This window comes from Poecile atricapillus, chromosome 7 (genome assembly GCF_030490865.1).
Source record: "Poecile atricapillus isolate bPoeAtr1 chromosome 7, bPoeAtr1.hap1, whole genome shotgun sequence".
NCBI lineage: Eukaryota > Metazoa > Chordata > Aves > Passeriformes > Paridae > Poecile > Poecile atricapillus.
The window spans coordinates 18,542,559-18,567,251 of NC_081255.1; the positions used below are offsets into that span (position 1 = coordinate 18,542,559).

A 24,693-nucleotide genomic window follows, 5' to 3' on the forward strand; every position below is an offset into this window, starting at 1 on the left:
TTCATGGTACAAAAGGGATAGTAAAGGCACACTGTGGTTTGAAAACAAGGCTAGATATCATAGCCTTTACACTTTTCGGCTTTTGTCTGGGTGTTTTTTAAACAACCAAACATGCAGCTAAAAGAATCCAACCCTCCTGAGGGGGTGCAGAGTGAACAAATTGAAGTCTGCAAAAAATGTAACCCATTTAGCCTATAAAATGATATTACTATTAAGCATGCATTTGAGTGATTCCTCAAAGCCTCTACCATTTTAGAAATGAAGTACCTTTCTCCAAGTTATTTCTGTTACTTCACTCCTGACAGAACTAGTGTAAAATGCACACTTAAGATAATTTTTCACCTTCATCAGTTTGGTTGATATTGGAAAAGGACTGATGCATTCCTAAAAAGTTGAAGCTATTGGCCAAGTCAATTAGTTGCTGATTTAACTTTTTCAACACAGCTTCCTAATTTAGAAAAAAGTTTTAAAGAAAATACTCATTTAATCTGATGTAAATTATTAGACTGCAAATTCTGGCATAAAGTGTTCTTGAATATTGAGTTATGAAGTCCAGACAGGCCTATGGCAATTATTAACACAAGTCTTGCCACAGGGGTGTAAATCAATGCATTGTGGTTTAATCACATATACCACAACTAGTTCTGTTGATGAACCATGTCAATTTCTATGGGACCGTTATGAAACTCAAAATTAGTTAACAGAGTTTGGAGGAGTTACATATGGGCATTATGAAACACTGTTCCAGCAGCACTGGTCTGCACATAAACACAACTGATCAGTTTAAACTAAACATTTCTAGAACTACATAGAAAGCAATAGTTTTACCACATTTTGGTTCCCTGAGAAGAAAAGTGCTTCAACAACAAAGGTCTTTGGAATGCCATCAGTACAGTGGATAGAAATGCACCTCTTGTACTGCTCCTGCAAAGGCATCTACTTTCATGTTGATCAGACTTGTTTGGGCAATTTCATTCAAAATAAATCTTACACTCCACAAAACTGGCAGTGGAATGGGAGCAAGAGATGACTAAAAGTAGTCTACTACTAAAACTAGTTTTATCCGGGATGATTTGTTATTACAAACTGGAATGCAGTTTGTTAGCACAGTTCTTGAACACCAAGTTGTTAAGGGCACAGTTTTATTTCATCTGTTTAACCCATAACTGAGATTGATTTTTGAAAGCTCTATTATGTTGAAGTTTTAAAATGTGCTTTTGGAAAGCATGCTAACCTCTTCTTTCCCCAGGGTCATAACTTATGTTTTTAGCGAACATGATAAACATAATGAGAATTAAGACTTCAAATATAATAAAACAGCGCACAGCAGAAGAATGAAGTCAGGAAACATTTTATTTCCATCCAGTTTTGCAAGTATTAAGGATGGCATAAGATTTTATCCGACCACTATGATTTATGGAATTATTACATCCCTAGAAGAGGCAAAGCTTATAATGCTTCCTGTCTTTTCCTCTCAAATGCTTATAAAGTTGTGTGAGTATTTAGTTTGTTTTATCTGTCTTTCTGTCCCTATCTAATACAAACTTCAAACCTCCTTCATCCTCTCCCCAATAACTGGGTGTGGAGAAGCTGCACTGAGGCAGTCAGTAATGAGAAATTATAAAAATATTAATCAGCAACATACACTACACTAACACCTGGGATGCTCACAACATACAGAAGACAACCTTGCAACTACACTGTGTTCTGTTTGCCATCATTGTTTCTGAAGATCAGTAATGTCAGATTGGTTCTCTGGGACACGCACACAACAGTTACTTCAGATTCTTCTGATTCCTCCCAATTTCTAGGCAACAATTAATTTTGTATTTACTATTTTTAAGATAAAATGCTGAAACCAGTTCTAGGTATTTAATAGCAAGATTCAAATGGCATCTTCCACAATCATAGAATTAATGCTTAGTACTTGTCAAAAGCTTTTAAGAATTATGTTATGTTGACAAATTACTTTTGGTATACCCCATGCAATTAAACTGCTCAAATAGTTTAAACTTTTAATTTAATACATCCTAAGTTAGAAAATTCATATTTAGAAACTAAGTCCAGTCAGTTCTTAGACCTCATATGGCAGGAGATAAAACTATTTAAAATCATCACTACCAACAGAAAAAATTCTCATAGGAAAAAAGTATATACACTCACTATAGCCAGGCAATCATGTCTTCTTTTTCAATACTACCATAAACATTTAGCTGAATTATTTCAATCAGTAGAACCTAACCAACAATTCATGTTCCAACATTCAAACATGTTTACCTGTAAAAGGCCGCATCTTTTGTTTGAATGTGAATAATTTTTTCTTTTCCAATACAATCAATTCAGTTCAATGCATTAAAGACTGTTTCGTAAATTGCTCTCTCTCCTTCACTCCTCTCTACCTATACAGATTTTAGAGAGATATTAAGCAAGACTTGTAGAATGCAATGATGCAGAGTTTAATTTAAAACTTAGGACTTATCTGAGCATGCCTGCAAACGCTCTCTTACACGAGGTGGAAGTGTTTTTAACAACCTTTCTTCTACAATTAAATTATTTCGCTTTAAGAGCTGACATTCCTCCAGTTCAGCAGGAAGTGATTCAAGATAGTTTCCAATGAGCTCTAAATGAACAAGATTCAGTAGCTGACCCACAAAAGGGGACAAATTCATCAGACTGTTATTTCCCAGAAGAAGAAATTGCAGCTTTTTGCACTGAAATAATCCATCAGGTAGCGTTTCAATCTAGAAAAAGGAAAGAAAAGAACAAAAATAAAGTACATTAGAAGTTGTCAGCCTATGTGCAGTTGCATGTTTTGACATTTCCCTTTTTTATTTTAGGGTAAAAAACCCTCTTAGTTTATGAAAGGAAAAGGAAGACTGTAACTCCTCTATCATTATGTGATCAAGTGCTTGAGAGCACTACAATAATTTTATTACTGCTGTTTTCTTACGAAGCTGCTTAACTCCTGGCACAAGCCAAGCCTGGAAGGGGAAGCACATCCATGCATGCACACAGACCATGTGTGTAGGGGAGAGGAGGATGTGTGCAGGGGAGAGGAGGAGCCTACTGTTCCTAGGAATCGCTTGATGAGGAACAAGCACAGACTGTAGAGAGACATTAGCAGCTCCTGTGTTGTGAAACCTGTACCAGCAGTTACCTGCACAGTACAGTCATCCTGGCCCACTCTACTGATGTAATATCAGCCTCACCAATGAAAACAATTATAAACCTCAAAAGAAGTCACAAGCCTGAGCTCCACACTAACAAGCCACAGTTTAGCACTGATTGTGAGGTCACCAACCATAATTATTTCCCTCTTCCCAATCATACACCTGAGCTGCTCATCAACCAGCTGTTCATTCACTTGAGCTTTCAGTTTGATGCCTTAAGGTAAACATTAAACACTCTTCACTTCCATTAAAATACTACATGGGATTGACAACTGCAGGGAAAGGGAATATATGTTTCTGCAGCCATGCTAACCTATACCATCTCTGGATCAAAGCCCTTAAGTCGCTACAAACCAGGATAGCACATATTCAGTATTATGTGAGCTTTGCTGATACCAAAGCTTTAGTAATTAAACAAGTACCACCCCTTTTTTCTGGATTTACTTTAATCATGAACACCACAAAAGGTAGAGACTGTTCCAGAAGAAAGAGCAGCTCAAGTCTATTTTTGTTTTTGAGTAGTAATTCAAAGTTCTACTTACATGGTTTTTTGTCAAAGCCAAGTACTGCAGGTTGGTCAGATAACCGATTTCTTCAGGGATGGAGGTTAGCTTATTATAGCTAAGATCCAAATAGTGTAATTTTCTACAAAGAAATAGCTGCAATGGAACATTCTTAATATTATTATAGTTTAGATACAACTGTTCCAGGTTTGATAATGCACCGATCTGCACTGGGACATATGAAATACTGTTGTGCCACAATTTTAAGCAAGAAAGATTCTTAAGATGTTGGAAACTAATTATTTCTTCCACTGTTCTGAGATTATTTTCTTTTAAGTCAATTTCATGCAAATTGTTTAGGGTAAAAATGGAATGGGGAATGCGCTCTAAATCACAGCAGATTAGTTCCAGTGTCCTCAGGTTTACCAGCTTCTTCAGGTTATTTAGCACTATCAGTTTATTTCCCTCATTGTTGATAGACAAGTGTTGTAAAGAAGGCAGAAGATCTGTAATCACTTGAGGTATACGGGAAAGGTTGTTTTTTAAGTGAATTGACCTCAGATTTTTTAGCCCCTGAAAGCCATCACTGTATATGGAATTGTGATGATCTAGCATGAAATATCCTGTTAAACACAGTTCCTGTAGGTTTTTTAGATGAAAGACCCAAAATGGAATTCTTCCCATCTCACTAGATTTTAAACGCAAGGTTTTCAGATTTTCTTCTAAAAAGTTGACTGCTGGATAATCCATTGTTAGTGATGAATGATAAACATTGAGTTCTTTAAGGTTGACAAGCTGGGTCACAGCTGAAGGAAGTTTGGCTTCAGGAATAAGTTCCAGGCTTAGGACTTCTATTTCTGTCAGTTCAAAGACACTGTCTGGAAGACCATTTAACATGAAAAGGTGAAGTTCAGTCTTGTCTTGGGAGTTTTTTACTAGTTTATTTTTCAGTTTTTCCACTGACCATTCATTGTTAAGATTTATCTGTTTGAGTTCATTTTCACTCAAATCAGACAGGAATATTGAGAATCGTTGGGAATAAAGAGGATCATACTGATCTGCCAAGTGAAGAATAAATGCAAAGTCATTCTTCACATCAGGTATATCAGTGTAATTACTTTTCTCTCTCAACTTCTCAAAAGAGTATTGCTTAAGTGAGCTCCTTAACATCCACCACAAACTGTAAGTACAAGTTAATCCATAGAAAATCACTAAAACAACATAAAATGAAGCCAAAACTTTAAAAATTTCTGCTAGCGAATAAACACACTGGTACCTTTTGTAGCCTGTAAAGGCTTGAACATTAACTACACAATCAATTTCAAGTGTAATAAATGATAAATAGTAGGGGACATAAATTACTATTATGACGACTACAAAGACTTTCACTATAATCTGTTTCATATACACTGTGTATACGACATCCTTTTCTTCAGCATGTACTCTGAATTTCTTCACTTTTTCAAATATAGCTTTAGCTTGCTCCCCTTCTTTTTTGTCAAGAACACTTGAATTTTCTCTTCCAGTTGTTTCCAAGCCATGTTGTGAATATGGCAGGGACTGTCTGCTGGCCCCTATGTCTCCTGAACTCTGAGGTGATGAAATCACTGTTTTTGATTTGGCTATCGGCAACTTCCTCGCAGACTGCTCAGCAACTGTTTCTGAGAGGGCACGCGTTGTCCAGGGAGAGTCAAAACACTTCTGAAGGACGGCTACAAAGTGCTCAAGCCTGGAACTTGTACTAGGGTAGTAAAGCCAGAAATTACTGCAAGCTGCAAAAATAAAAGTATGCAAAAGCACTAGGTATGGAAAAAATTTGGCAAACCAGTGAAGCTGTCGCTCATAACAGACTGCATCAATGTAGGAATACTGCTGCCGATGGAGATAATTCTGGATTTTAAGCGGGATGATTATTGGTGCTGTCGAGCTAGCTGACATGTTAAGGTTGGCTTTAACTAAATCCCAAGGCACAGCACAATGATTGTCAAATTCTAGCTTGCAAGGAAGACAACACAATACTCTGGTTTGAGTAAGCTGGAGAGCCCCAGCAAGCACAGCAACTAGCAGCATTATCATGGTGAGGTAATACCAGAAGACATCCCACCATGGTTTTAGTATGTGGTAGGATGACTGGGCATCTGCTAAGCATTTGAGTTCTGTTAGCGTGATCATGACTTTCACCTGGGAGCGAACAGCAGCTGGTAGAAGAAAAAAGAAAAAAAAAAGACATTCTTACAGAATTGTTGAAAACAATTTATCTCATCATTAAATACTTGAAGTTTATTACTCTTTTCACAGTTTTAAATATGTGTAACATGTGGCCTGGACTCCAGAGCGTAGCAAAAGGATCCAAAAACTTCTGGGACCTGATCCCAGTTATCATCTCGTGGATTTATTTTAAGGAAAGGTACTTGGGAGTGCAAAAACTTAAAGAGTGAAACTAGCATAAAAGAAGGTATATTTTAACCAAACATTTGGGTACTGCTCCAGTAGAAGCAACAAGCAGGTATAAGTTAAAGAAGTGGCTGATGTATTATTAGCAGTCTTTCACAACCATCATAAACTTACATAAGCGATTTCTTATTTATGAAGAATTCCAAAATCAGAGTGATACATTAACATGATGGCTCTTGTAATTTAGAACTTTTTACCAGATTAATTAACTCTACCCAATTAAAAAATACACAAATTACCAAAAAGCCCTTGTGTATTAGATATTCTTATACATAATTCCCCATCTTCTCCCATCAAGAGAATTAAGCATATTGGCGGAATTAAAAGTAAGGTGGCACAACATATTATTGTTCAATACTGTTAAATATATATATATATATATATATATATATATATATGACACATTTAACTTCCAGAAGCATAGGTTTGATCCATACTTACTTTACTAATTAAAGAGAATAAAAACCAGCACTGCTCAGTCAGGGGGTCTACACCTTTTAAAATTCCTTGGACATGCCATCTTTACATTTGTCTTCATTCTGGATGGAGAAAACATTGAATATACTTTATTTAGGTTAAGTCATTAAATAAGAGAAAACATTTCAGCTTTTATTAGAACTGCTGCCTCGTTATGTCTCCATTAAGCTCTGCACTGCTACAGCTACCTGAAATGAAACAGTATATACTCATACATGATCATGCAGCATGCAAAGCCAAAGGTTTTTTAGCCACATCAACACAAAAATCCCCAAACACCCAGGGGACTGCCTACAGCTAAGCCCTATTTCAACAAGGAAGTAATTTTTTTTCCCCAAATAACTGTGAACTTGTTACTTGGGAAACTGATGCTCACCTGGCTACACCTTTCTTTTAGGCAGTTCTAGAGAATGGTAAGTTCCCTCTGATCCTCCTTTCTTCCAGACTGAGCTCCCCCAGCTGCTCCTCACAGAACCTGTGCTCCAGACCCTTCCCCAGCTCCACTGTCCTTCTCTGGGCTCACTCTGGCCCCTCAATGTCTTTCTTATAGTGAGGGGCCCAGAACTGGACACAGTACTCGAGGTGGGACCTCAGCAGTGCTGAGCACAGGGAACTGCTCTGGTCCTGCTGCTACACTGTATTTGATACAGACCAGGATGCCACTGGCCTTCTTGGCCACCTGGGAACACATTGGGTCTTGTTTATAATATATACTGTACATTATATACTGTACATATTATAATAAGTACTGTACATTTCAATTTTAAACAGAGCTGATCAACTGTTATAAAAAGCCAAACAATAGGTGAACCTGAGCCTTACTCCACACTCAAGTGGAAAGAATGACTGAAAATAAATTAACCTTTCTTGCAATGACAAAGGTATTCATAATAGAATACAAAAACTTACCAGGCCCACCCAAGGGAAAGCAGCTGAATAAGCACTGGATGGTTACAATACACTCCTGTAAGGAAAATAAATTGTCCTAAGATTGTGAAATATTTAGACTCCAAAAGCAGTGAGTATTAGAACAGCAGCTCATTACTCCTTCCACAACAGCATTTCAAAGATCCAGCATCTCTGAGTAAAAGATCTAAGGATCTAAAAGATGCCACCCTCTTCAAATTATTTACTTGTTTACTATCTGAAAGTTGCTTTTCCTAAAGTAGAGATAAAGTAATGGCTTCTCTCACTGTCCCTTTACTAAGCACTAAAAGCCATTTAAGCTCAACAGTTTTTGCACTTACATAAAGTTACAAGATCTGCAGCTGAGATGCTCTACACAGCTGAAAAATAGCAATTTCTTCAATCACTCCAACTTCCAAAAGCACACCTCAAATGCCTTTAAAATGAGTTATTTTGATATAATTCTTGTGGTTTGAATATAAATTTTTTGTGCTTTTGGTCTAAAAGCACAGAGATACTAAACCGATTAAAACTAAGGCTTTCATTCTGCAAAAAATACCTGTATCACATCTTGACTCAAGCCAAACATGCTTGATTTGAATGTAAACAAAAAAAAATAAACTTTTTTTTTCACTTCCAACCTCATATTAAAACCAGTCAATTCTTCTTGCTTGAACTTTGTTATAAAAATGAAAGACTTGGGACCTCTGTTAAAGTTATAAAGAACACACTAAGAGATTAATATATTGAATGATGAAACAAAGTAAGATCAAAAGGTAAAAATAGCAAATTTTTAATAAAGAAAAACACTTATAAAGTCAAAATTATCACTAAATTGGCTAAGAGTTTAACACAGTGTGAAAGGTCTAATGACCATGAGGATAGAAGTAATTCTTTTCCTGACAAATGTGTAAACCTCATCAGGGACTTGGGGAGATACTAATGTTTTAAGATGATTCCTATAACTAAATGCTTACTGGAGTATTCCTGGGGAATAAGACATACCTGTTCTGTACAAAAGACAAAATTCAGAGTACAATAAAACACTTAACACTCTTTAATAAAGTATTTTCCCTAAAATTTACAAAAAGGAGAACAGAAAATGAAACTTAAGCCAATTCTGTGAAAATCATATTGGTATACTCGAGAGTATGCATCACTCAATATACCTTTTTCAACCAATGACATAATGCTAAAAAAAAAAAAGTATTTCTTTTTGTGCAGATTGAGAACTCAAGAGGAAGCTGACCCATGTAACTTTGTGAGGTCTGTTTCTATGAAGTGCTTTGTCACCTCTCTGCCTTGCAGTGGAAAGCTGTTAATACCCATCAGATTCCAGAAAAAAGACTACATTCTTGCTGTGGTTTCCAACACTTTCTAGCAGAAAGCAAACATCACAATATTAAGTATTTAAACACTTGAAATCTGGTCTGATGAATGGCTACTTTTTGAAGTGTTCTAATGAAGAATGTGTATCCATTACAATTCTATGTTTATGAAATAAAGCGTCCCATCAGAGGAGTATGCATTATATACAATTGTAACATAAGCACGTGAATTATTGATGACAACTTTGCTGAAGACATTTTTCTTTCAAATCCTATCTATATGCCAAGAGTGACTAATCAAATGGAATAATGCTGAACTGTAATGGATATGATAAATCTCATCTCCAGTGGCTTTCAACCCATATCAAAGCCATAAAAGCTTTTCAAAGTGGCCTAACTCAATTGGCAATCTTTCTTAGAAGAGGAGAGAATGAAGCTTAGCCCCAGGCAAAAATGATGACTTCAGGAGAGTTACTCCAGACCAATACAGAGACACAGGCCAGAAAAATAAAGTAATAGAGACCACTTATATCCAGGTAATTTTTAGTTACTTCAAGACTTATTAAATCAGAACAACAGAAACATATCCAGAATGTGAATAAAAGGGTCTCATTTTGAAAAATATTATCTATAAGCATCAGACACCCACCACCACCCCCCACTGCAAAAAGGCTTCTTAGCATTGTATTACTCTATCATTTGGTCATTGCTCACAGAATTTTAGGCACATTTAGTCAGGGATGTCTTTGCAGCAAGGCAATTACCTTGCTTGTCCTCCCTAAAGGGTATTCAACTGGTGTTTTTGACATACTAATTTAATCAAAATAGATTTATACGACTAAAGCTTTATACAGCTACTTGCCAGTACTCCTGTGGCCCCTGTCTTGCTTTTTTTCCCTCCCCCTCAAAGAAACACACCTACCAAGTTTTCAGGCAGTCTCTTTAGACTCTTGCAGTTGCTTCTCAGCCTAGATAAGGAGATGCTGACATACTCAGTAATGTATCTGTTTTATCAATTTTCCATCTAAAGTCATGCCTGAGCTATTGTACCAACTTAGTTTCTAGCTAGTTTAAACATATAATTTTTTTTTCTCAAGTTTCGGATAGAAAATTAAGTTTGATAATAAACTAAACACATCATTGGTTTTGCTTCATAGGCAGTTTTGAGACTACCCTATGAGATTCCCAGTACCTGCTTATGGTTTCACATGCACAGCCTGAGCCTTGTAAATAAACCCTCATGAAAATTCCCAAAGGAACAAAAATAAACAAACTTTACTCATACACGCACACTTATCACCCAAACCAGATTTTTCCTGGTAAAAACTTCTCCTTCTATTGGCATGTTACTGCTTCTTTTCTGAAGTATTCTGTAAACAACAAACAGCAAGGTACTGCAAGAGTTCTGGTGCGACTCCATCAAGAATTATACTGCCATACTTGCTCTTAGCAGAACCATTTACATGATTGCCTCTCCCTTTTCCAAGCAGTGCTTCTTTCTGAATCTGTACTTTGGTCACCTGTATGCACACACAGATTCAGCTGTAGGACCTCTTTGATAGGGATTGTGGTTTTGAATCTGTATTCCATTGAATGCTGAACAACACAAACAAGATTAGAGAAAGCCTCTTTCCAGCTCCTTCTGAAGATGATCACAGGTGACGTGATCTTGTAAAAGTGATTATCCTTTTGTATTTAAAACAAATCCAAAGACATTCCCACACTCTACAATAAACAGCATATTCCTCAAGCACTAGCTCTTCAACACTACATAAACATTATTACAAGTTTTCCGTATCAACCTCTCAAATAAAGATCTAAAGTCCTGCCAAATACTCAGAAATTACAACTTCAGACAATCTCAACCACGTGTACCTGGAATGACTAGAGGCCCTTGCCTTTCTTAAACACTCTTGCTCTCAATTACACCTTTTCTTATTATACCTTTTTATTCTTCTAACCATGTTTTTGGTTAATATTTTGGAAATATGACTACATAACCATAGGACAATGGTATCAGCAGTATCCCTCCAGCATTTTGAATGAGCATCAATGGTATCTATTTTATTTTGCATACCAAGATAAGTGTTACAATAGAAAATTAATTTTTATCCCTTTAGTTTCCATGAGTCAGAGATATGATGTCGATTCATTGTGCTGCCATGCTCAGGACATCAGAAAACAAGGCAGAGAGAACACTAGAGAATATTCATAACTTAAATACTATTAGATTTTTCTACAAGCAGATTCTTTATAGCTTGTGTTCAGGAGCAGTAACAGCACAAAGGACCCAGCAGCATAAAACAGTTAGAATGGTATAAAAAGATACCCTCTTTCCTTGGGAAAAAGCAAGGAATTGCTCATATACCTCTTTCAATTTTCAGTGTCCTTCTCCATAAAATCATAAATGGCCAAACACATTTGAAACGGTCAAGACAACTTCAGTAACCTTACTGGAAACCAGTCTGAAATAAGAAAATATTCTCAGAAGGAAGAACTAGGAATATGTTCACAAACCTGAACCAGCTCTGAATTAATTTCTCAAGCACCATCAAAAGTGCTGCTGTCACAGCAGAATAAATACACTGACTACAAAACCCACTTAAGAAATCATGTAAGAATTTGGGTCAATTTTGTCATCCACAAGATATCATGTTGCTATAATGAGACTATCAACATCTTTTGTTACAAGGTAATATAACACCATATGTGCCCAGGTATTAACTAAAGCACATTCATATTCTGATTTGCTACTTCAAAATAAAGGAATAAGGAATTCAACCACCCTCCATTTAGACAAAAACGGAAGGTGCCAACATTTTTCATACTACTTCTGCAGAGAGCAGAATACTGAAATCCAGTGGTTATAGTTATTCAGAACCTCCATTCTATGGGAATTTCCTAGCTCAAACATTGCTTTCCAATACAATACCCATACCTAACCTAGTTAATGATTTACTTCTGACAGCTGAATCGCTTCATGCAAATAATTTTGTTTCTTTCCAACTCAAACTTCTCAACTGTAAAATCATGGTAATGTTTCTGCTATTCTCTAAAAATTATTTAAATGGGGAATGTTTTACACTAATAATTACTTACTAGGTATTTAGCTGTTTTGGATGTACTAAGCTTCTGTTTGGTTCTGAGAGCTGGAAATACATGTTATTCATTTTCCTAATAGTGGTCAGTTATCACCTTCGTCTGATCTCAGAAATATTAATTGGTATTTGTAGTCCTCATTCTACCTAGAATAATTCTGATGTTTCTAAAATATGAACCGTTATCTAGTACGACAACTTAAAATTTCAACATTTGACCAAAAAAAGGATACTGAATCTTTTCAACATTTATAGACTGCTAAGACTAAGCAGCATTCTCTCAGGATAGCAGATGTTGAGAATGGAAACAGCAACTGAGGTCACAAAAAACATATATATATTCTGTTTCTGCAAGATGATTATTACCATGTACAAATATAGCTACAAGATTTAAGAATGGTCAAAAAATAGTCCTTATTTTTAAGTTTTCCTGATGCTGTGTAAGATTAATGGAGAACTTTCTAGAAGGGAATATTATTACTTCTACAGACAAGAACTTAATTGCATCTAGGAAAATATAATTATCAGGGCAGCAATACAGAAACACATCTGATTTCATTCTATTAGTTCTGACATCAGAAAGCTGATTTGGATTTTCAGTAGTGGCTCATATCTCCTTTTAGAAGCAGCAGGTTTTCATCTTGTTTAACAGGAAAGACAGTTACTCGTGAATGCCAGCCTGACAAGCTGAAACACTTGATTCTACATGTTTGGTCTAAACAGCTAAAATGGAATAATGAGAACAGATAAATTTCCAATTGATATCTGATGCAAACTCAGGGACTCTTTTTGTATGCCAGCTCTCCTGAAACCCATCTTATTATCTTTTTAAAGAATATCCCCACCCCAAAGTAAGAAAAGGAAAAACTTGAGACTGGAGTCAAATATAAACCTGCTTGAAATGGAAATCGAACAGGCTTTTCCAATCCTCCAGCAGAATGCAATCTGGCTGCACAACCCCCTCAGCCTTTTAAGTATCTTCCTATTCATATTACTCTGCACTATGTATTTACTAATTGAACAAAGCCACCAGCTACATCTTCTCTTCTTTTAATAAAATGAACAGACTAAAAGACAAATTTCACATTGCACACACTGTGTGGTAGTGTATGTACGAATTGCATGCCTAAACAGAACTGTACATGTCAGAGCTGCATATATGCACGGGATCAGGAGAGCTGAAAGCTGTGCTGTGCCTATCAGAAGCATCTCCTAGATCAATGCTAAGTTTCAGAACAACAAACAAGTGATCAGACTTTAATTCTATGGTAAATCCACAGTAATCCTGCTTTGTTTCCTGAACAAACATGAAGTTAGTTCAGGACCTATGTTCATGCATTGTACTTCCATCAACTCCAAGTGTGCTGTTCAAGTCCCCAACCACACAAAATTTCCTTTTTTGAGTAGGCTGTCTGAAAAGACCCAGCAGCTGGAAAGGTTTTTCAGATAGCAGTATTATCAGAAACACACTCTGGTAGGAAGCCAAATTTAAGAAGTACAAAAACAAGACTCAAGGTTTTATCATCACCTGGATCAATCAAGAACTTTGAAGTAAAAAACCTCTGTCCCCATATTTGTGAGAAACTAAATAATAATTTGAAGCAAAACAGACACTGCTTTTAACTCCTGTTCAGTAAAGCACTTGAGTATTGACATATACCATCTCACTTCAATTAAGCAATAATTTTCCCAACTTTGTAGTCAGTGTCACTGCAAAGTTAGTATTTAAACAACGTTAATGTTTAATAAAAGTGTTTAGTTGGAAAAGCAACAATCAGTTTCACACTTGCATTGGCATAAGTTGGAAATTGAAGTTTATCTCATGAATAATTTAAACACAGGATAGAAACAAACAGGTTTTAGTTAAATTTTTTTCAAATTCCCTCCCTTCTTCATATATTTTGGATTACACAGCAAATGTACACCAGGATTTTGCTTTCATTCAGATGGAAAAAATAGTTCAAAAGACAAATAATTTAGCATTTAAATCACAATATGCTATAATTAAATTTCAGCTCAGTAGATCCTCATATTTGGATGCAGATGATTTATTTAGCAGAAAGTAGCTAAATAAATATTTCACAACCTGAACTACTCACAGAATACTGGTATTTTCTCCAGAAGACTAAGGCAATAACATCTGGGAAATAAGGGGTTACACTTTCTGGGGTTTGAAATAAGAGCTCTAAAAATCAATGTCACTTTAACTAAGCCTGAGTAAACTACATGACCACGGTTTTGTAGCTATTGTGCCACGAAACTGAAACTTTGCTAACTAAAATCGCAATTCAAAATGCTATCTCACAAAGAAACAAAGTGTTTGTAACAATGTCTAAATCATACTCACAATTAGTAGCAACCAAATTGTGTTACTATCATATTCTTATTGGTATCACTGGACCCCTCACCAGCATTTTTAATCCCTTTAGTTTCTCAGAGTCAACTAAATTCTCAACTTCAGTATAATAAATTGCATTCCAGTTTATAGCATCCAAATGTACTTTGAGGCTGAGCCCTTATGATGAAAATACAGTCACATAATTTATTTCAGTGTGTGCAAATACATTATTTTGAAACAGAGCAACACCAATGAGAATTAAATTGAAAATAGTCCATTACAAGTCCTCCACAATTCACTTCTGATTGTTGAAAGACCCGAGAATCCTCTCAGGTATACATCAGAAGAGAGTATGTCAGCACTGTACCTTAAACTGCACTTGTTAAAGCTTTCCAGAGAGCTGCATCATCTGCTTTCCTTACAAGGTACTACACCACTACAAAGCACAGCCTTCTCATATTGGAAAGTTTAAAATCAAATAGCTGGGGAAACTATTCATAAGTATTATGTCCCTTTAGTTCAACAGTGAATTACAATTTGATTTCAACTAGCTAAAAATTAAATCCAGAACTAATTTGTAGCAGACTAACAACTCGTGGGAAAATAATCCCCAAATTCAAGCATAAGAACAGTAGACTGAAGCCCACTCACCAAGTTTGGGAAAACTCTAACTGGAATTGTATAACCTATACCACTTAAACATTAAAGACCAGCATATGTAAACATAAGAATATTAATTCCACTTTACATTTTCCCCAACATGGCTACCCGTGATATCTGAACCAAATAGCCACAGCACAGACTGCTAACTTATCTTTAGAAAGAGTAAGTGCAAAAGTAAATGGCAGAATAACACTATTTACAAGACAACAGTTGTTATAAGGATGCCTAAGGATAAATACAACCCACAGGTTAGCGCTTAGAATACAGAGAGCAGAATGAAACGTTTAGATAGGCACCACAAAGACCCATGTAAACCACACCTTATCCCCTTAGTCACATGAAACATCCATTTCTAATCCTAGCTGAGTAAAGCTTTATGGCTTTAGGAGTAGGTATTGTAAGCTGAAGTAGTATTATTAGTGCCGTGGTCTCTTTTGCTACCTGTAGCGCATCAGGCAGAGCAGGCACAGGAGCAGCTAAATTAAGACAAGACTTCTCCCTTCATCCCCCTTCAGAAACCCCTTAGAAAAATACTTACTTGACTGTGACATACTGCTCTACAAGGTTCATTCACAATGCTGAAATACTGATGGATGTTTCTTTAGCACTGTCAGCCCCTCTCTAAAAATTATTCAACATGGTTTTGTTAACTTCAAACAACAGCTGTATTGGTAACTTGCAATAAACGAAAGGAAAATTTCTCCCTATAAAAATTGTGTTTTCCTGAAAAGGGAAACAAATACAAGCCAGACCAGCAACTCTCTTCTCTCAGAAGTGTAAAGGAACTAGCAAGTTAATACTGCACAATTTCTAAAAGTTACATGAATCGTCCTGAACTTACTAGTCAATTACATTTTATGGATGTAAAATTCAGCAGAATGTAATAATACATGCTAATGTAAAACTCTCTGATAAACATTTGTTATCTGGCTAAAACAGAATGCCTTAAACATTCAAGAAAACCCTTTAAAAAAAAAACCCTCTATCATATATTAATTACTGGTTCTCTGCCATAATCAATCTCATTTCATGTCCTTTTGTGCTGCTCAGGGCCACAGATACTGAAGAAAAGTCACCTCTTCTATTCTCCACATTGTCATCTGAGCTACATGGATACTGAAGAAAACATGGACAATAGTTAATAAATTCTACAAGTACTGTAAGATTTCACTACTAAAACGTCATGGGCTTTCCTTCACCACTCTCTTGAAAGTTTAAGTTAAACAAGATAGATCAGTAAGGCCTAATCTATTGGCCTCCCTGCTAGGAAGGTACTTAAGAAAAAATTCCAAGACACCTGAAATAATTGATGCATTACCTTATCCTTTCAGCAATCAGATTAAGAAAGCTGGGAATCAGCAGAATATATAGCATAAATACGTGAAACCATAAGAGGCCATATAGGTTTCTGGCTTGTTCTAGGACTACTCACAGGTACAGTTTTAAATGACCGCACTAGGGGCCAATTCAAACACAGTTTACTTTATCAGCATAATTAATCACATTCTTAACCTAAAATTAATCACTCCTACATAACTGGTCAACTGCAGCATTCACTACGGCCAAATTCTGACCCAAAGCCAGGAAGCCGCCCCAGTTTCACCCCTGAGCAGACGGGCACAAAGTCAGCCTGACTCCACTTGGCACATCTCAGCCAGGGCGCAAAGAGAGGCTGCTACGAGATCCCTGACCAGCTGGGAAGAGAAACGCCTTGGCCAGACAGGAGAAGGGAAAACAACGACAAATAGGACGGCTCTCGATCGACACGCAGAACTGTCAGGCCGCACCACCGAGTTAACTCTTTTCTCCCTTGCGGGGAAGCTGGGACTGGGCTCCCGCCTGCCGCTTGCTCGAGGGCAGGTGCCGCCTGCACGCCCGAGGCCGAAGTGCGGCAGCTGCCGCCCGTCCGGGCGAGCCCGGGGCGGAGGAAGGCGGCCCCAGGCGACCTGTAGCGCCCGGGTCACTCGAGGACACGCGCAGATATCGCTTACGCAAACCACACAGCGGTTCTCGCCGAGCTCCGCCCGCGGGCCCCGGGGGCGCCACAGACAGACCCGCTCGGAGCCCGGTCCCCCTCTGCCTCGGCCGGCCCAAGCCACGGCAGGTGAGCGGCCCCGCTGCCGGGCGGCGCCAAGGGAAGGGGCGGCCGCCGCGCAGCCTCACCGGGCCGCCGGGCACCCCGCGGGACGGCAGCGCCCTCCCGCTCCGCTGGCGGAGGGGCAACCCCGGGAAAAGCGGGGACTGCGAGCGCTGCCCTCGGAGAGCCGCGCTCCGTGCTGCTCCCCCTCCCTCCGCCCGCGTCTCCCTCGCACGCCGAGGCCGCGGGGCACCTGTCGGCGGCGGCCGCCCTTCCCTTACCTGCCGCCGCCGCCCCCCGGCCCGCCCGCGCTGCGGCGCTGGGTCCGCGCGCTCCGTCCCCGCGGCAGCCGGCGGCGCAGCGCGAGGCACCGGCTCCAACCGGCGCGTCTGGGGCGGGCCCCGCCGCTGTCACGTTACCGCCCCGCAGCCAATGGGGCGCGGCCGCCGGCGCCGCTGACGGGCCGGGGGCGGGGGAGCTGCGGCGGACAAAAGCGCCGCGCCCGGCCCCGGCCCGGCCCCGCCGCTCACCTGCGGAGCCGCCTGACCGCCCCTCCCGGCAGTGCGGGGAGCTCTCGGCACCGCGGCCGTGCGCCCCCCGCCTCAGAGCCCCTCGGTGTGGCGCCGCGATCGTACCGGCCCGCAGGCAGCAACCCCCCAGCCGCCCCGTGCCGGTGTTTAAATAACCCGAGCCGTAGGAAGAGGTGGAGGAAGTGAGAAAGCCATTGTCGCCGGCCGTTAGCAAATAAAAATAGAGACGGTGACACTTGTGAAATACAGTTTAATCCCACTGCAGGCTTCGGCTGGGACGGGTGCGGATCCGGGAGCGGCCCCGGCCCCCGCTGGGGGCGAGCAGAAGGAGCGGGGCCGGAGGTGCCGGGGGTGCCGGGGAGCGGTACGGCGGTACTGCGGTACGGCGCGGGTGCGCTCGGGATGAGCTCCCGTCCCGCCGCGGCACCGCCGCTGCCAATGTCCTGCAGCACCGGGGGTCTCCCTCCGGAGCCAGGGACACCCAGCGCTCACCACCCTTTCTGAAAGAAACAGTCAAAAGTCTGTGCGGCCAGACTCTTCTGTGGCTCTTAGTTCCACTGAAAACCTGATACCCGTATTATAAAGTTCACAAATAAACACAACGTTTTAAAAAAGTCAAAATTCATTTGACTTTCCTACTTCACCTCCTCTTACTCCAGTGGGCAGCGCAGCTCCCGTCTCTGGATATCTGAAAAGGCCAGGCATGAAAGCCTGAAGGAAAATTTGGATTCCTACCTAGATTTCTACAAAAACTGGGACAAATGGACTCTGTCTCCCTCCTCTTAGTCGTACAAACAGCTCACTCTATTCAAGTAATTGTCCTGACATATTTTCATTATTAGTAAGGCCATTGCAACGACCTAGATTAAGCTCTATTTACAGTATAATTACATCCCTTACACTGGCTTTACTATGGTAATGTTTATTCTCTGTTCAGTCATCAATTTCGTGGGAAAAGGGACTATTTTCAAAATACTGCTTTTCCTCCCTGAAACACAAAAATCCTTTTCTCTGCAGCTGTACAAAACTGCCTTCATTTTAAATAGCAAAGACACTAAATTTTGCAAAAGTTAACGATTTTCAAATTTTATTCACGGTTTTCAAATGTGTATTCAGTATACATTTAGCTAGTAGTGTTAGTTTCAATTTAAAAGAGGTATTAAAATACATACTTTTGAGGAAGCACAAGCATTGCACAGAAGCCAAAAGTGAAACTAATTAAAACTAAGGGGAACCTCACTTTTTAATCCGAACATATAGAAATACCAATGAAAAGGTGTGTTGAAAAAAGAAAAATAAAGACTGTATGTTTTTCTAGTTTGCAGTCCCAGTGGTAGCCTAGCAGGGAATGTATTTGTTTTAGGCTGATAGTTTCTACTTAGGGTGATGTACGTTGATAGCAATCTAACCTCAGAGAAACAGCTACTGTCATCACAAAGATGTCAACTTCGTGGCATTGTCTGCAATTACCGCTCCAAGAGTCGTTGGTGAGGTTTGGTAAACAGCAGAGAGTAGGCCAGCCCCTTCCCAGGAGAGCAATTCCCTTTTGTCTCATGATCTGCCTCCTCCTTAGCTGGCTGTATCATTGAGACAAATTTTCTGCTCTATTAGGGCTTCCCTGAGGAATTATTTAATCCATTTTACAGGGACTATTTCCCCTGTCCATGAGCAAAATAAATAAAAATACATCTCATTTTATAATCTTGCTTTCTACTAACTCAAAAATTAAAAGTCTGTCTCCAAGATCTGCCAGATTTTCTTTTTGTCAGCAATATGCAGGAAGATAAGTTAATGTTTGACTAAATTATAAAACCAAGAACTATTTGTGCTAAGAATCAAGGTACTGAATTCATTCAGAACACAGAAGTTAATGTTCACAAGGGTCATAATTTCTTGAGCAGAAGATTGCAGCACAATTCTCTAGGTTTAGTTCTTTACTCTGATACTGAGTAGCTCCTGGGGATGCACAAGGGGAGGACTCAACCCATCAGTCACACCACAACAATCTCTGAGCAAAGGAAATATTTTATTAGCATCTTTCTCAAAAACAACACTGTTTTAGCAGTGCAGCTACTCTCTGTATACCTAGCAGATCAAGCTCATCTTTAAGGTTAGCTTAGTGACAATTATTTCAGGATGAATTTCTTCCAGTGTTTTTCAAGCAACATTATCTGGAAAATGTTCTTCAAGCTCCAATGCTCTTTCTATTTGTTTCTGACAGCCATTTATAAGATATTGAAAAACAACAGCTTGACAATACCGTGAAAGTTGAGCTTCCTTTCACACATTGTGCCATCCCCTGATCTTTTTTAGCTTGCTATTTAGATGTCACAAACACAACTTTGAATATATATATATATATATATATATATATATATATATATATATATATAAAATAATTATTTCAAATGTTATGCTCAGTGTGACCATTGGGTCATCTGCTTCAATCCCTTCACTTGTACAATTCTGGGAAATCTCATGTGGTAAGAAAGTCACGTAGTAAAATGCTGTATATTTAAAAGGGTAATACAGTTAAAATTTCACTTTGAAATATTTTCTATTGAAAATTCCTTTTTAATATTACAGAGATGATATTACTCTTGTCTTTTAACCCTCCAGCAATGCTTGGAGTTGCAGGAGCAGCAGCATCTTGATGGGTGATCGTGCTGGCAGCAGTATCTTAAACTAAGCCAGTTCTGTAAATAAAGCACCCTATGACAACTTGCCTTGTGATCACCAAATGCCTTTCTGACTGATTCTCAAGATCCTGCCTTTTGATATGAAAGGCTACAGCTGCATATTTAGGTGAAGCATGAACAAGCGGATCACAACTCTTTAACTCCAAAAACTCCATACTACTATTTATTCTCCTTCCTAGGAAAAGAAAACAACATGTAAACTTCATAGTTATTCATACCATTTAATACAATTCCCTGGCACATCCTGATTATGATCTCATTTGCTCTTTCTGGCATTTTCTACTGACAGTTTATAAATCACGTGTTCCATACGCTCCAGATCATTGATTCCTGGTGCAATAACGTGGCTCGCAGTGACCAACAAGGGCTCTCCTGCAGGGGTGGGTATTTTAGAACAACACTTCCCTCTGCCGGATCTGTGGGCGGTCACAGCTCTGCCTGCTGGAGGGACTTCTGCTCCTCCCAGACTGCACGGGACAGCACAAAACTAGCAAATCTCAAAATAATTCATCAGATGAATAGGACAATCATAAACATTTCATCCAGTATCAACTGGACAGAAATATCAATATACTTTCTTTTGAAGACAGAAGTATCTCAGAGCCATAGATAATGTAAAAACTGGGAGTCTCGGGGTCTGACATTTCATATTCCATCCAAAACCCTGACAGCTTTGTGCTAGATGAAATTAGAAGAACATTTAAAAACACCTTTTACCCAAATCATCAGCATTTCTTCCTTTAAAGTGTATAAGTATGTAGGGCCCTGCAGAAAAAAAGAAAAAAAAAAAAAAAAAAAAAAAAAGAAAAAGGAAAAAAACCAGCCCAAAAATCCCACCAAAAAACCAAATCAAACCAAACCAAACAGTTAAGAAGAATTGCCTGCTCCTCTTGTGACTCTATGAAAACTTAGATGGTGCTACAGTGAATTTTAATTGAGTGCCACACTTCCTACCTGGCCATCTGTTCCAAACTGCTTTCAGAGTATGACATTTTAGAGGGGGGTTGATGGAAGCTATATTCAGATACAACTGCCTTGCCTTCAAGTCATTCAGTGTTTGGAATATTGTCCTCAGCTGGGGGTGAGTGTTAGAAGGAAGGGGAGAGAGAACTGCAGAGATACATGAGTAAAACTGTGCTTAATTCTTGCCCTCCACAAGGACAGGGACTGATCCCAGTGCAGTACTACATGTGCTGCTCACTCATTTGTAAGAACACCACTGAAAAACACAATTAAGCATTTTACTGAACAAAGATTCTGTTCACATACTCTGCTGAATGAAGGCTTTTAGTGGACTTCAAAACATAGGAAGAAGATGAATAAGCTGAAGATAGAAGGAGTAGAAAATACAGATATAATTCTAAAACAAAATTCCCCGTTAGGGAAATTTACTTTGAAAAGACAGACAGAGAGACAGAAACTTTTTCTGTTCCACAGAAGAAATGTCAAGAGATGGGATCAAGGTGGTACTCAGTGTTGAAAGGTAAAACAGGTAAGAGTGCTGAAAGCCATACTGAGGTTAATTGGAATAAGCCATCATTATAAAACAGGAAATGGCTAGGTGGTTCTTGGGCTGTGTTCAAAACAAAGCCTGTGTTAAGCACACAGAAGATGTAGTTAGAAAATACAATATGAGAAGTATTTCACATGAAAAAAAAAATGTCTCCAAAGAGTTTGGAGAGGAAATATAGGGCTTGAAAAAAGAAACCAGAATGTCAGGATTAGGGGAAAGGAAATAAAAAGCAAACTCAACAGCATAAGATGGTGCAAGCAATGTTTTCCTAAGCGGGTTTTTTTCCAACCCGTTCCTTGTTTTTTAATGCTGAAGAATGGGATTCTCTTTGTCATGTCAATGGTATTTCATTCTTGCCTCCTGGTGATCCTTGCATCTTGTTGATTAATTGTAAAGTCTCTGTCTGAGACTTTCCAAGGAACTTCTGAGGTGGACTCCAAGTTGACAGCATAAGATGAGTATTTGTCTTCCAAGACTTTTCTACACAAAATAAATATGTTTGCTCTAGTAGCCCTACAGGCATTATCAGCTCACATTTGACACTTAATACTGCATTACTAATAATTGCTGTGTCTGCTAGAATGCTACTAACACATAATAATAAAAAAAATATTGGTGCTTTGGGATTCAAAAACCATTCACTCCTATTGCTCACAAATGCTTTGACTCCACTGCGCAGTTCTAGTATTGCAAGTACAAGTCATAAAAAAGGCAATTAGGAATATAGCATTTGAAACACTACAACACATAATTTTCTGCAGAAATACACTTTAGTATATTCTTATGCAGATCCTGGTTTCTCTCAACTGTCCTAGGCCTCTTTCATTTACACTGTCTTATTTTTTACATTTCATTCACCTTGCACAGTGGTGAGAAATTTATATCTAGTAAATATTTCATTAATGCCTGCTTCAGTTTGCTCAGCACTCTTTCAAAGTCTTGAATTTCTTGAATTCAGCACTTGTCTGGGGCCAATTGTATGCTTGCTAGAAATCAGAAATCCTCCAGTAGGGAACTCCTGCCTGTGTTTTTTCATGTCATCACTGTTCCTTTACTTGTTAGGCCTCAGACATGCAGCCCTGTTTTCAACTGGGACAGCCCAAGAGGGCTGCATGTCTGAGGAGTCCCTTCAAGTTTTCTCTTGTTGCTACTCATAGTCCCCAGCTAATTTTTAATCAGAAGTTGCTGCTGTCTCAGATCTGCAGCCTGGTTCGGGTGTGGTGTTGCTCCCCACTTTGGGGTTACCCAAACTAAGCGGATCAGTTAAACACTTTTGGTTACAAAGTTTCACTTTGCATCATTTTGAAACACTCAATTTGGGCAACAACCAACCAATGCAGGCTCTTTCCCATTTAACTTGCCCTTAGGAAAACCGGTATCTGCTCCTCACCTTGCAGTCTCGGATCCTCGGGGAAGCTGTTAGATCAAAAGACCAAAGGCAAGTTATTCGTCTTTCAGCGCACATTCAATCTGGATCTTCCCCCCATTCTCTTCAGTCTTCTTTCTGAATGGTCAGTGATTTATCTGAAAAAATTATTCCCAATATCCTCCAGAGAGTGTACACATCAGATATTTACTGTTTGAAGCCAGAAAAAATATCACAGAATCACTTCCTGATAACTTGAGGAACCCATAAGAAAAAAAATGTCTCTGCTACATCTCAACAGAAACTTTATGTCTTCTAGAGAGTATGGGAAAAATAAGACAAGAAGCAAAGTATCTTTACCTCAATTCAAATACAAGGAAGGTACCTCTGGAATTTGTCAGAACATACTTCCATTGTCATACCCTCTTTCATTATTATTAATGGCATGATTCTACAGGGTGAAAAAAGCTAATTTTGTCCACAAATCCTCACAACATAAAAAATATTTAATTTTAGGAAGAAGTCAAAGATACATAGACACAATATAAGATCAGCATTGGTGGAATGAAAAATATTCAAATAAATTAATTGTTTGTGGATACTGCTAAGATATGCTAGAGCTTTCCAACACCCGCTTCACTCTGCAGTTGCATTCAATTTTCTTTCTCATACATTCATTAAAAATGTATGAGGTTATTTAAAATTGGAGTCCTCTCAGCACCTTCTAAGATTAGATCTTTAGAGGCAATAAAGCAAGTATAATCTGAATTCCAGAATCACATTAATTGTCCATGATGCCTTTTTTAAAACAGTGCCAAGATTATACAGTAACTATCTGATAAGCAAATTGTAACAGTGTAGCCTACCAGGAAAGAAAAGAAAAACTCATTATTTTTTAATGAGAATCAAAATAAATGCTTACAGCCCAACTTGCTATGGGGAGTTCCTTGGCACATATTTGGAATGTTTAATCACAAAACAATGTAGTCAGACACGAGTCATACAGCTCACCCCAAGTGACTGAAAAGTTCTATGCATTTGTTTAATACTCTATACCCTGAGTAATACGGGAAATTTTTACTGAAGCATTTACAGCTTCCTAGACCTCCCTTATGCAATCCAGCATTAGTCACACAGTGTGGAAGCAGAGAGTCACATCCTCTTCTCCAATCCAGATGCTGGCAGGACTCAGCCTTTAGGAATAAATCTGGGCTTGAGAGATACTTGGGCTGTACTTCTTCATCTGTATTATCATTCATTCTTTTCAAGATGGCACACTAATTCCTCAGAACATCTCTTCAATAAGGATTCGCAAAAGACAATATTCATGTTCTTTCTTTAGCAGGGCTTACAGCCTCAACATGGCAGACTGTGAAGTGGTAGCAGGGCTGTGAGCTGGGGGTAAGGATGGTCCCTCCCGTTAGACTCCAAATTGTCCATGGCTGAGAGGGGGACACTGAGCTGCTGCAGACACCAGCATGCCTTCCTGTGCTTTTGCTTGAAAAGCAGGACTTGAAAAGCATAGCTGTGCAATTATGAGGGAGCAAGTGAATAGAGGAAGATATTAGGAA

At 38.9% G+C, this 24,693-nt stretch overlaps 1 protein-coding gene across 3 annotated transcripts; it reads right to left on the minus strand.

Moving 5' to 3' along the window:
• Positions 1–1,335: 1,335 nt before the first annotated feature.
• Positions 1,336–17,421, minus strand: LRRC8B (leucine rich repeat containing 8 VRAC subunit B). 3 transcript variants are annotated; one of them, XM_058842656.1, is made up of 5 exons: positions 17,296–17,421; positions 7,514–7,568; positions 6,569–6,666; positions 3,713–5,871; positions 1,336–2,741 (listed from the first exon to the last, which is right to left on the minus strand). In XM_058842656.1, exons 4-5 carry the CDS (start codon positions 5,843–5,845, stop codon positions 2,469–2,471), a joined length of 2,406 nt encoding a protein of 801 aa, XP_058698639.1. In that variant the 5' UTR covers positions 5,846–5,871; positions 6,569–6,666; positions 7,514–7,568; positions 17,296–17,421; the 3' UTR covers positions 1,336–2,468. The 3 variants fall into 3 exon arrangements, with proteins under 3 accessions (XP_058698639.1, XP_058698641.1, XP_058698640.1); XM_058842658.1 differs by lacking the exon at positions 17,296–17,421 and adding an exon at positions 16,929–16,950; XM_058842657.1 differs by lacking the exon at positions 17,296–17,421 and adding an exon at positions 8,760–8,835.
• Positions 17,422–24,693: the final 7,272 nt, after the last annotated feature.

Excerpts from the sequence above, each read along its gene's own strand:
- LRRC8B (XM_058842656.1), bottom strand. The coding sequence starts at position 5,845 with ATGATCACGCTAACAGAACTCAAATGCTTAGCAGATGCCCAGTCATCC. Across the intron at positions 2,742-3,712 it reads TGGCTTTGACAAAAAACCAT|ATTGAAACGCTACCTGATGG; the intron begins GTAAGTAGAACT and ends TCCTTTTTCTAG.